The 12,283-nt window shown below is 52.8% G+C and overlaps 1 protein-coding gene and 1 long non-coding RNA gene across 5 annotated transcripts in view; one reads left to right on the top strand and one right to left on the bottom strand.

Moving 5' to 3' along the window:
• The window catches only part of Fgf9 (fibroblast growth factor 9), a 99,127-nt gene that overhangs the window by 45,218 nt on the left and 41,626 nt on the right, over positions 1 to 12,283 (top strand). Inside the window, exon 1 of one of the 4 annotated variants that reach the window (XM_090342401.1) lies at positions 8,501 to 8,777. The exons of 1 other annotated variant lie outside the window; for it this stretch is intronic. In XM_090342401.1, the coding sequence (XP_090198527.1) occupies positions 8,501 to 8,777 (277 nt within the window). Of the gene's footprint in view, positions 1 to 8,500; positions 8,778 to 10,926; positions 11,094 to 11,826; positions 11,920 to 12,283 lie in introns of those variants that run through there. 2 more of the 4 variants (XM_090342402.1, XM_090342404.1) reach the window with 2 other exon arrangements.
• LOC150057261 (uncharacterized) lies at positions 7,745 to 8,526 on the bottom strand. The gene is made up of 2 exons (XR_016537169.1): positions 8,438 to 8,526; positions 7,745 to 7,990 (listed from the first exon to the last, which is right to left on the bottom strand). It is a non-coding gene; the product is annotated as an uncharacterized LOC150057261 (long non-coding RNA).

Raw genomic sequence — 12,283 nt, 5'->3', positions numbered from 1 at the left:
GAACCACATCACTGTGTGGTTCCTACATACTGCTGAGTATCTCAAAGGCACGATAAATTGACAGCTTTATGTTTCCAGAGTTGATGATTCAAGTGTGTGTGTGTGTGTGTGTGTGTGTGTGTGTGTAAGAGAGAGAGAGAGAGGGGGGAGGGAGGGAGGGAGAGAGACAGAGACAGAGACAGAGACAGAGAGAGAGAAAGTAACGCATAATTTCTGTAATTGCTCATATAGGGTTTTGCCTCAGGCATTGTTCCTCCATGTCCTTCCAAGAGAAATATGTAATATTTTTAAAAACTAAGTTGGGTGCTAATGGATCTCTCCTATAATCTTAGTTACTCAGAAGGCTGAGATCTGAAGATCTCAGCTTGAAGTCAGCCAGGGGAGAAAAGTTTTGAGAGTTTTATCTCTGATTAACCAGTACAAAGCCCTAAGTGGAGTTGTTAGAATGGTAGAGCACTTACTGGAGCAAAAAGCTAAGCAAGAACACAAGATCCTTTCCTCCCTCCCTGCCTGCCTGCCTGCCTGCTTTCCCTGGGGCTTAAACTCTGGGCCTAGGCCATGTGTCTTAGCTCTTTTTTATTTTTCTCAAGGCTGGAGCTCTACCAGTTGAGTTATACCTCCAACTCCCACTTTTTAGTAGTTAATTGTAGATGTGAGTCTCATGGACTTTCCTGTCTCAGTTTACTTTGTACCTTAATCCTCAGATCTTAGCCTCCTGAGTTGCTAGGATTATAGGTGTGAGCCACCAGCACACAAGCCTTAAAATTTACATGTGAATATATAAGGATTTTCTGTAGGATATAAATGATTTAATCTCATCATATGATAAGTTTTATTCTTTCGCTAAGAATATTCTGTGCATATTAACCCATACCAACATCCCCCAAAATAAATTTCCTTATTTCTTTTTAAACAAAACTGTATAGGTTCTGTTCTATGAATTATAATTCACTCAGTCAGTCATTCTTGGTGATTATATATGGGTGTTTTCAACCTTTACAAAAAGTCAAGTTTTCCAAAATACGAGTTTACATATATGTGCATTAATATAAAAGGGTCAATTTGTAGCTGAAAGACTGACTATCAAGCCCAATGGCCTGGGTATTTGATATTTTAACAGCTCTTCATAAAATCTACTTTAATCTATTGGTATTCATGAGAATGCCTGAGTTTTCCAACTCTAACACATAGTGTGAGTTTTGTTTTTGTTTTGTGGTGCTGGGGGCTGAACCCACAATCTTGTACATGGTAGCAAAGTGCTCTACCACTGGGCCACACTCCCAGTCTGTGTTCATTGTTTTCCATAGCATTGTGTGTGTGTGTGTGTGTGTGTGTGTGTGTGTGTGTGTGTGATCTGTGGTATGTGTGCTTGTGTGTGCTAGTCCTGGGGCTTGAACTTAGGACCTGTGCACTGTCCCTGGGCTTTGTGCTTGAAACTAGTGCTCTACTGACTTGAGTCACAGGTCCACTTCCAGCTTTTTGGGGGCAGTTAATTGGAGATAAGAGTCTCGTGTAGGGGGTGGGAGTGTGGCTTAGTGGTAGAGTGCTCATCTAGCATGCACAAAGCCCGAGGTTTGATTCCTTAGTACCACATACATACAAAAAGCTGGAAGTGGTTCTGTGGCTCAAGTGGTAGATAGCTAGCTTTGAGCACAGAGAGGCTCAGGGACAGTGCCCACACTCTCAGTTCAAGCCCCAGGACTGGCCAAAAAGAAAAGAAAGGAGAGAGAGCAAGAGAGAGAGAGGGAGGGAGGGAGGGAGGGAGGGAGAGAGAGAGAGGGTGGTGGGGGGGGGGAGTCTCATGGATTTTCCTGCCTGGGCTGGTTTTGAGCCATGATCCTCAGAAGCAGTCTCCTGAGTAGTTAGGATTACAGGTGTGAGCCTGTACCTGGTTTTACATAGCTTTCTAATATTTGTCAAATTTAGAGTTAAAAATATAGTTGGGTGCCAGTGGCTCACATCTGTAATCCTAGCTACTCAGGAGGCTGTGACCTGAAAATCATGATTTGAAGCCAGCCAGGGAGGGAAAGTCTGTAAGACTCTTATCTCCATTAACTATTAAAAAGCTGAAGCTGGAGATATGGCTCAAGTGGTAGAGTACCAGCCTTGTGTGAAAAAGTTAAGGGTGAATATTAACCCCTGAGTTCAGGCCCTAGTACATGTATACACACACAAAGATGTTGGCAGATTTGCAGTTAATATCTCTTTTGTCATGTATGGGTGTTGAGTGTCTTTACTAATTTTAACAGCCTCCCCCCACTTTTTTTTCTTACTATCCCATTCTGTCACTGGGATTTTTACTATTTTCTTTCAACCTTCTAAATATTTCATCCCCCACCCCTCATCTGAGACCAGAACTCAAACTCAGCTTCTGATGGTGTTGCTCTTTTTCTGTATCCATTCACCTGAGTCATATCTCCAACCCCTCAACTCATGTTAGCCTACATGATGTGTGCTATCCCTGAGCTTTTGTGCTCAAGGCTAGCTCCACAGCTTCCAGTCTTATTTTATTTTTTTTGGGGGGGGGGTGGGAGCACGTTAATTGGAGATAAGATTCTCATGGCGTTTCCTGCCCAGGCTAACTTTGAACTATGATCCATCAGATATCAGCCTTCTAAGTACTTAGGATTGCAAGCATGAGCCACTTGTGCCCGGTGCCTGCATGGTTTTTGAAGAGATTCTGGTGCAATTCTTACCATTTTATTTCTCTATAGATGAGGTGCTTCCCCCACTTTCTTTTAAGATTGGTCTTATATTTTTAAAATTTATTGTATTACTTTTTCCCCTCAGCACTGAGGTTTAAACTCATTACTTTTTTTGCATTCGTTTTTTTAAAAATTGTGACTGTAAAGGTGATGTATAGAGGAGTTATCATTTTATGAGTCAGGTAATGAGTACATTTCTTTCTGGAAAGTGTCACCCTTTCCCTAGCTCTGTCCCAGTTTTCCCCTCCTGTCTCCATGCACCAGTTGTGTAGTTCATTTTCCACAGTGTCCACAACTGCTGCATTTGTTTACCCTTTGTCCCTCCATTTCCTCCCTTTATACTCCCAAACACATATAAATGACTATATAGAACAAAAAGAAAAAAAAACAGCAAAAAGAAGAAAACTCTTGTTTCCGTTTCTTGAGTATATATATATATGTATATATGTGTATATATATTCTTACATACATATTATTTATTTATTTATTTATTTGCTGTTCATGCAGCTTGAACTGAGAATCTGGGTGTTGTCCCTAAGCCTCTTTGTGCTCAAGGCTAACTATCTACCACTTGAGCCATACTGCCACTTCCAGCTTTTTCTGAGTAGTTTATTAGAAATAAGAGTCTCTTAGACTTTCCTGTCCTGGCTACCTTAGAATAGCAATCCTCAGATCTTCGCCTCCCGAGTAGCTAGGATTATAGACATCAACCACTCACAGGTGGCATGGAGAAATATTATTTTGTATGATCAGATGCAATAGGCTTTGTGCCTTTCTGCTCCTCTCTTAAGAGTATTCTCCCTTGGTCTCCCTGTATACCTAGAGGCCTGTAAAATTTAGTATGTCTTGGTATTTTAGGTCTAGCTTCAGCATCTGAGAGAGAATACATACACTGTCTCTCTGAGCTTGTGTTAGTTTTGTTTTTAGAGAACAGCTTTGGTCCCAGTGGAAGACTAATCTACTTCTGCCTTCCCAGGAGCTGGAATTACAGAAGTGTACCTCCATGCCCAATGGTTTCACTTTTTCCTTTTAACATAAAGCAATGAATTTTACATAAAGATTCACAGCATTTTTCTGTACAAAAGTGTGCTTAGAGTAAAAATGAAATTGATTTGAATTGACTTCATTTCACTTTATGATTGTAATTTATTAATACATTAGTTGAAACAATTAACAGGATTCCCTATGGTACAGTTTACAGACCACATTCATATAAGTGTATGCAAGGGAAGCAACTCATCGAGGCCCAATCACACAGGAAGTAGTTGAAGGGTTGGATGGAATTTTCTAGACCTCCAATCCCTCTCCTCATTCCTGTCACTACCCTTTTGCTTTCTCTTATCATTTATTCCTGTCTAGGCAAAAGTTCTAAATGGACAGTGAAAAAGACAGTAAATGCCACAGAAAGGGCATCAGGGGTTCATGTCTGTGATCTGCTAAGATCTGAAGATCAAGGCTTGATGCCAACCTACCCAGAAAAGTCTATTAGACTCTTATCTCAAATTAGCCACCAAAAATCCACTATGGCTCAAGTGATAGAGCACCAGCTTTGAGCAAAAATGTTAACAGTCAGTGCAACCAGGCTGAGTCCTAGTCTTAGTACTAGTTTGCACGTGCATATACTCACACCCACACACCACCACCACCACCAACTAAGCAATCAAACAAAAATCAGATAAAAAGAAAAAACAAAACCACAAAACAGTTGGGGAAGAGATTTTTTTTTAAGGGAAAGCTTTGGTATTAAAGTCAATACTTACTACTTGCTGGTAGAGAACTCACGGGGAACTGCATGAGGAATAGTATTGTGTCAGCAACTGTGTTTTGAGTGTTTCTTGTCTGCTGTTTGTTTCATATGCATTCATTCTACTAAGGCTGGTCTCCCAAGATGGGTGCCGGTAAGCCAAGCTCTAGAAAGCAAGGCCACCATCTTACTGAGCGTAACATCTAGGTACTAACTGAAGAATGCTTGTAAAACATACCCGTAGAAGCTGGGTGCAGGTGGATGATGCCTGTAATCTGAGCTACTCAGGAGGCTGAGATTTGAGAATCATGGTTCAAAGGCAGCCCAGGTAGAAAAGTCCTTGAGACTCATCTTAATTACCACCCACAAAGCCAAGAGTGGAGGTGTGGCTCAAGAGGAAAAAGCATTCACCTTGAGTCAAAAAAGCCCAGGGAGAGTGTGCAGGCCCAGAGTTCGAGTCCTAGGTCCAGCACAAACAATTACTATCATCAACAACGGCAATAACAACAAAAACATAAGGATTCATAATCATAATCATAGCAGAGGGAGAATCTTGAGGATCTCAGCTAGAAGAGTAGGGAGATTTAGGCAGGGGAGAAAGGAAGGACAGTGCTTCTATTAATATATAAAGCGATTCATGAAACATCAACAGAGAAATCTGATGGGTTAAAGCCAAGGGGACAAGAAACCAGAGGAGCTGCTTTCACTAGGAGTTAGGGAGGCAGCTGATGTGTGGATGAGACCAACTGCAGGGAAAGAGAAATACCCGGAAGGGAGGAGTCGGCTGCTTCTACCTGGGAAAAGTGCTCCCTCAGCTTCGTCCTCTCCCACTGCTGCATCCCTTTCTAAAGTGACAGCCCGGGAGCTGCTGCAGGAATCAGAGCGGAAATGGGCTTTGCTTATTGGATGATGGTCTAAATTCAGAGCGAAAGAATGTGGTTGGAGACAGCTGGTGGAAACGTTTCCAGTCCTGTCTGTCCTCAGTGGAGATGTCCACGTGCCCCTCTCTCTCTCTCTCTCCTCTCCCCCCTTCTCCCCCTCCCCCTCCCCTCTCCTCCTCTCCTCCTTTCTTTTTGTGTCTATTTTCCAACAGGACTTTATTTATTTAGATTTGAAGTCTGGCACATGGTAGCCAAGTGGTGAGGAGGAACGCCCCTTTGCTTACCCCAGCGCTGTTGGCTTGCCTTGGTGATCAATGCTAGCCACTGAGTGGTTTAAAGTAGAACTTCCTCCCCAGCTTCTGGTATCTGCCACCGAGCAAAGCTTGCCCTGCACCACTGCAGATGCCACTGCTGTAAATACCACGGAGGCAGGGCTGTGGGATTTAGAAACTCTCAGGCAAGTCAGGCGCACGGAGCCAGTGCCCGGACGCCCAGTGACCCCAGACTGCGGCAAAGGGGAGGGTGGGGGAGGGAGTGGAAAGAGGGGGAGCAGCATCACCTGGCCGCCCTCCCTCCTCCTTCCTCGCGCTGCGGGAGCCTGGCTTCCATGGGGGGTGGGGTGGGGGTGGGACAAGGAAGGTCGGTGACACTTCCAGCACCCCTCCCCCTCCCCAATCTGCAAATTCATCGCTGCCTTTCTAAAAGTCCCAGGGCCAGCTCCCCCCCCCCCCCCCAAGCGACACCTCCGCTCTTCCCTTGCCTGGCTGAGCTGACTTTCGCCCAGGTTTTGATGAACACCCCTTCCCACTTCTCTCCCCCCCCCCACTTCTCTCCCCCCTCCCCCCCCCCCCCCCCCCCCGCCATCGCCAGAGGTCCAGCCTTGGCTTTGGACTTCGGATCTTCTGCGTAGCCGGATCTGGGAACTGAGCTCAAGTCCTGACAACTTGGGCCACCACGACCCTAGAGCCGGGCCATTTCAATGGAAACAAAGGGGAACCCGGGGGTGTGGAGCGGGGAGACACCCGGCCCCGCAGGCGGGCTTGCAGGCCTGGCGTGTGTGCGCGGGCGGGTGACCCTGGGCGCAGAGATCGCCATCTCCGGGCCGGGCCCCTGGCCACCCCGGGGCAGCCAGTTCCTTTGTCCCGGCCTCCTGCGGGCTGCGGAAGCCCGGGCGCCGGGACCTGGGCTCCGAGCTGCTTCCACGTGCCTCCCGGCCCGGCCGAGGCCGAGCGCGGCGCCCGGCCCACCGCCTCGCCTCTCGGGGATCCGCGCTGAGCTCGGGGTCCGTGGGGAGACGACGCCGGCATTGGCTCCGGACCTCCCGGAGCCGAGGCGAGCGAGCCCCGCGGGGCTCGGGGAGGGGTCGGAGGGGCATCGACCCACGCCGGAGCCTTCCCTCCGCCCGGACTCTCCCAACACGCGCGCGCCGGTCCAGCGCAGGTCCAACTCCCCGACACAAGTACATTTGGGGGTCCCCCCACTCCTCCGCCCCCCCTGACCCCGAGCCTGCCGCGCCGGGGCGCCGAGATCCGGGGATCTAGACATACCCCCAATCCACCCAACGCCGACACGGCGTGTCCGCCGCGGCGTGTGCGTGTGCGGGAGGAAGACTTACCTGCAGTGACCGAGCGGGGCGACCCCTCCCCAGCCCTCCCCCTCCCGCTCCCCATGCCAACGCCAGGTCACCGAGTCCGCGTGAAAACTACTTTGGCACTTTCGCTCTGCTCCTCCACGCGTGCGTGCGTGCGTGGAGCGAGCGAGGGTTGTTTTTTTTTTAAGGTTCAAGTCTGATCTTTTAAATGTTTATTTCTGTTCTGCAGGAGATCTGGGGCGTCTCACGAGCCCCCCCACCGCAGCTCCCTTCCTGCCATTCCGTCCTCCTCCCCACATCCCCCCCTCCCCCCAGCTCTGCGGTCTCTCCAAGCAGCGCTTTCCTTTCGGCTCGTCTTTCCCCGCCAGTCCCGCGCTCCGCCGCCGCGCCGCGTGCGCCCCAGCCTGCCGCAGAGCCGAAGCGGCTAAGCCTGGCGGACGCTAGGACCAGGGGGGAAACTCGGGCGTCCGCCCCCCCCACGCCCTCCCTCCCTCCCTCCCTCCTCCTCCCCACCACCCGGCACTACCTTAAACCCAGCCCAATGCCGCTGCCTGCGCCACTCTGCGCGCCGCCGGCGGGGGCTGCGCACGCGGAGCGCTCCGCCCGGCTCCACCGCTCCGCCAGCCGGCGGGGCAACACCTGTTCGCGGCTGCCAGGGCGGCACGCGAGCCCCGGGACGCGGCTTCTTCCCCTTCGCCTGCAGCTCGTCGTCCGCTTCCCGAGCCCAATGGATCTCCGCAGCGCCTCTGGAGAATTCTGGATTCTAGCTTTGGACGCCTAAAGTTTTATTTTATATTTTTATTTTCCTCCCCCTTCTTTTATCATCATCATCATCATCATCATCATCATCATCATCATCATCAATTATTTCTGGAAGGGGTGTGTGGGGGGAGACCAGGAGGGGGAGATTTCTCGCCGCTATCAACGTGCGATTTTTTTTTATTCTTATTAATTTTTCCTGTCGGGGTGAAGGATTCCTGCTGATGTCTGCAGAGTCCGGGAGAGTAAAGACGGCGCATGCCTTCTTCCTCGGAGTCAGGATCCGTGCATTCTGACGTAGCCTGAGCATCTTTAAAAAAAAAAAAAGAAAGAAAGAAAGAAAATCTCTCAGAATCATTTTTTTTTTTTAAAAAGTTGCTTCTGGTCCTTGGGCTCCCCCTCCCCCCAGCCCATGGAGACGGTACGGATCGGCCCCCCCCAGGCCGGTCGGATGGGGTGAAGCCCCGGCCGCGGGCGGCGGAGCGACTCCCGGAGCCGAGGACCCCGGCGTCGGCGGGGGAGAGCATGAAGCCCGGCTGCTTCCCCGGACCATCCGCGCAGTGACCTTGAACCGGTGCCAGGGAAACGCAGCGCCTCACTTTTTCTTGACGCGTTGAATGGATTGAAGAGGAGAACCTTCGGCCCCCACCCCCCCACCCACCCAACCCGTCCCCCACCCCCACCCCCCCACCCCAACCATCCTCTCTCCTCCCCTCACTCTCGGCAACTGCAGCCAAGGACGGGAGTTGGATCTTACCTCGCCTTAGTGTCTCTCCTGGGGGTGGACAGCGGCTCTCATTGTTTATTCCCGAGTCCTCCGATGGCTCCCTTAGGTGAAGTTGGGAATTATTTCGGTGTGCAGGATGCGGCGCCGTTTGGGAATGTGCCCGTGTTGCCGGTGGACAGCCCGGTTCTGTTGAGTGACCACCTGGGTCAGTCGGAAGCCGGAGGGCTGCCCCGGGGCCCCGCGGTCACGGACCTGGACCATTTAAAGGGGATTCTCCGACGGAGGCAGCTCTACTGCAGGACGGGCTTTCACTTGGAGATCTTCCCCAACGGCACTATCCAAGGAACCCGGAAGGACCACAGCCGATTCGGTAGGTGTCCCCGTTAACCCCTTCCCGCCCGGGCCGGGCCGGCTCGGAACTGCCGGGGAGGTGGTGGCTGGGCGGAGGGGCTGGGAGGGGGGAGAGATGCGGGAAGGGCGCTCTCTCTCTCTCTCTCTCTCTCTCTCTCTCTCTCTCTCTCTCTCTCTCTCTCTCTCTCTCTCTCTCTCTCTCTCTCTCTCATCTTGCCAGCTCAGGGGAAAAAAAAAACCTCCGGAATTGCAGATCTGCTACTGCTGGCAGGGGCGCAATGTCTATGCAGAAAGGCCTTTTTTTTTTTTTGGTAAGGGAGAGGGGCATGATTTATTCATCTGGGTGATCTTTTGCATCAGATATTTAGGAAGATCGGGTTTAGTAAGTTTCTTTTGAATGGACTGAATCCCGGAGTTTAAAGCTTTAATCATTAACTAGGAAGAACTTAAAAAAAATGCATTCAGTTTCCTGCAGGCGGTAGGTAGCTCGTGTCCAGATTAAGGTGGGTTCCCCCCACCCTGCTTTGCCTTTTCCTCTAATTAGGATTCAGCTTGAATTGTAAATTAAGCGCATTGTTTATCCCCCCCCCACAACACACACACACACACACACACACACACACACACACACACACACACACACCCTCCACGCGGGTCTGTAAGCCCTGTAGGTGAAGACTGCTGACTGATTGTTCTATGGGGAGGGAAGACTTGAAGTCGAATTTTAGACTTGGTGAGCTGCGGGGCTTGAGGAGCTTGGGGGAAAAAAATGATTTGGGAAGAGACAGAAAGCTTACCAGAATGTTTTTCTTCTAGCTACCAGGACATACTCTCTGCTTAAAAAAAAAATAAATTCCAGAGGGTGCATCCTTGAGTGGGTTTCCTGGGTGGCTCTCTGGTGTGTGTGTGTGTGTGCGCGCGCGCGCGCGCGCGCGTGTGCAAGAGCTGCGAGCTGATTTTCTTTAAAGGGCATTGGGAGGATTTCATTTTCCAAGGAGGGTATTTGTGACTCAGCACCGAGGGCTGCAGACTCAGGGAGGTGACTCTGCCCACTTTCATGCCTCGCGTGCCTGCCTGCGGGGGCACCTTTAGACCACAGCTATGAAGCCGGTGAACACAATCCAGGTTGATACTGCAAGGGGCTGGGGGCGGGCGTTTCTCTCTCCCAATCTCTACCCCTTAGGAAAAAAAAAATCAGAGTCAGTTTTGGGCAACTATACTGTTAGAAAGAGTTAACTTCTGAACCCAACTGACAACACAAACTAGGTCGTAAAACACACAACACACAAACCCCAAAGTCCGGTGGTGATTTTTCTTCCTTCTGCCTTCATGCTAGATGTTGATGACCATCTAAATGATTCGTTTCGCTGGGTGTGAGGCCGTGGATGGTGTCAGGTGAGGGGAGGTTCAGACCTGCGTTTTGGACATTTCCAGATCCCTCTCTGAGGCCCAGGGTTTGTTTCTTTTTTTTCTGTAGCCTCCTCTCCTTTTTGATTCACAGCTGGCTGGCTAAGCCCTAAAGCCCAAGGCAGAACCCTGTAGTAAACTGTTCACTAGTTACCTCCTTGTGCCGCTTACCAAAATAAATAAATAACCCACCCCCAAAGTTGTAGCTCCTTATAGTTGATCTACCACCTCCCTTCCCATCACCCCCAGAAATGCCTGGTAGCTTCTGATGGTGGCCGGGGAAGACTGAAACTTTCCGGCAAGTGCTTTTCCTTTAGCCCGGCCGCTTTAAGGGCTCGCCGCGGGAGCTGCGCCTCGGATCCCCGAACCACAGGCAGTGGGCGGCTCGGGGCTGGGGCAGCCGGTGTGTCACCCGCCGCCGTGGCCGCCCGCCGGGGCCGTGGAGAACCGGCCTCGGGTCCCGGGCCGTCGGTGCGCCCGGCAGCCGCAGCCCCGGCCTCCCGCGCTCGCCGGCGGCCGGCAGGTGCCGACTGCGCCGCCCGGGCCCCGGGGCGCTCTCCGCGGCTCGTCCGCCCGGCTCCGCGCGGTCCTAAGCGCCCTTGGTTTCGGTCTCCCTTTCCTCCCAGCTCGGGTGCGCCCTTCCAGCGGCAGCAGGAGACCGCTCGTGGGTGCGGGGGTGGGGGGCGGGAGGGTATGGGGCGGGCGGGCGTGGGGGGGGGACGAGGTGGGGGCGGACATACTTCTAGTCGCGTGTCGGGACCCCGATCGTTCTGATTTCTTTATTTTTGCCCGAGTTGAGTCCTTTCGTTTTCTCTTTGTGTCTAGGAGTGCGGGCTGAGCCGGGTGGATGGCCGCGCCCCGGGGCTGGCGCGCGGTGGTTGGCAGTGTGGGAACGGCTGGAGGCTACGCGCCGCAAGCTGCAGAGTTGGTGGGTTGGTGGTGGCGGCGGCATGGGGTTGTGTGTGTGGGGGCTGTGGACAGGCTAGTGATCGGACTCTGGAGCTCCGCGTCTCCATCTGGGGTCTCCCTCCCTCTCTCGGTGGAGCGCGGTCCCGGTTTGGGGTGTAGATGGGCGCTGGGGGAGGTGGGATGGACCGGCCGGAGTCGCCGGAGGAGGGGTACGGTGGGGTGGGTGGCACTGGGAGCCGAGGCCGCGCAGGGGGTGGGGGGGGCGTGCTATTGTTAACTGCTTTGCGCGAGGAGGGGCTCTGGGCCCAGCGGCTGGCTTTGCTGTCTGCTCCCCGCCTGGGCGCGGGCCCGTCGGCTACCGGAGGCCAAGTGCGCCCCGGGGCGCGAGGCCGCACGGCTGCCGGGGACCCTGGGGCAGGCCGGGGCCAGCTTCATTGTGCGGATTTCTCCGCCACCACCCTAGGGTGGGTGCAGCACCCCGGGAGGGGGGCGGCGTGGGGAGATGGCGGGGTGCTCTGTTTGGGGGGTGCTCCACCACGCACCTTCCCTCCAATGGCTTTTTTAAAAAATGTAGTCACCTTTAGGACAGGACGTTTGCCACACGCAATCGAGTCATCAGCAATTCATGAACTCTACCAGGGGAGGGGAGCCAGGGTGTCAGGGTGGTGCCACGCGCGGGTGGGGCGGGCGCGAGGGGCGCGTTCGGGAGGGGCGGGGGTGGGTCCGGGAGAGGGGTCAGCGGACGAGCCCCGCAGGCAGTTGGCTTGAATGGAGGCCAGGAAACAACCACAACCACAAGAACAACAACAAAAGCGAGATCTCCTCACCCCTCCTCGATCCTAGAGGTTGGAGAAAGGTGTCGCCAAGGAAGTGACATCTCCACTCAGATTCGCTCTCACTGTGTGTGTGTGTGCGCACACGTAGGGTGGAGGGGGGTGGGTGTCGCTGGCTGGGAGGGGAAACAGAAGCCCCCTGGCTCAGGGTATAGAGGACGGGCAGGGCGGGGGGGCCTCAAGGACGCAAGCTGGCCGGTAGGCTTGGGAGTCGGCTTGGGGCTGGGGTGGGGAGGAGGAGGGAGGAAGGGCGCGTCTGGGCCACTCACCCGGGTTTGGACGGAGCCGAGTGGGTGGCTGTGCGCAGTGGGGGTGGGGAGGGAGGGTGAGGCAGGAAGGTTATTTAAGTCTTTCCTGCGGTGGCAGTGAGAAGCCG

Source organism: Megascapheus bottae, chromosome 11 (genome assembly GCF_031878675.1).
Source record: "Megascapheus bottae isolate mThoBot1 chromosome 11, mThoBot2.hap1, whole genome shotgun sequence".
NCBI lineage: Eukaryota > Metazoa > Chordata > Mammalia > Rodentia > Geomyidae > Megascapheus > Megascapheus bottae.
Note: the sequence above shows the minus strand (reverse complement) of the source record. Positions and strands in the feature narration are given on the sequence as shown.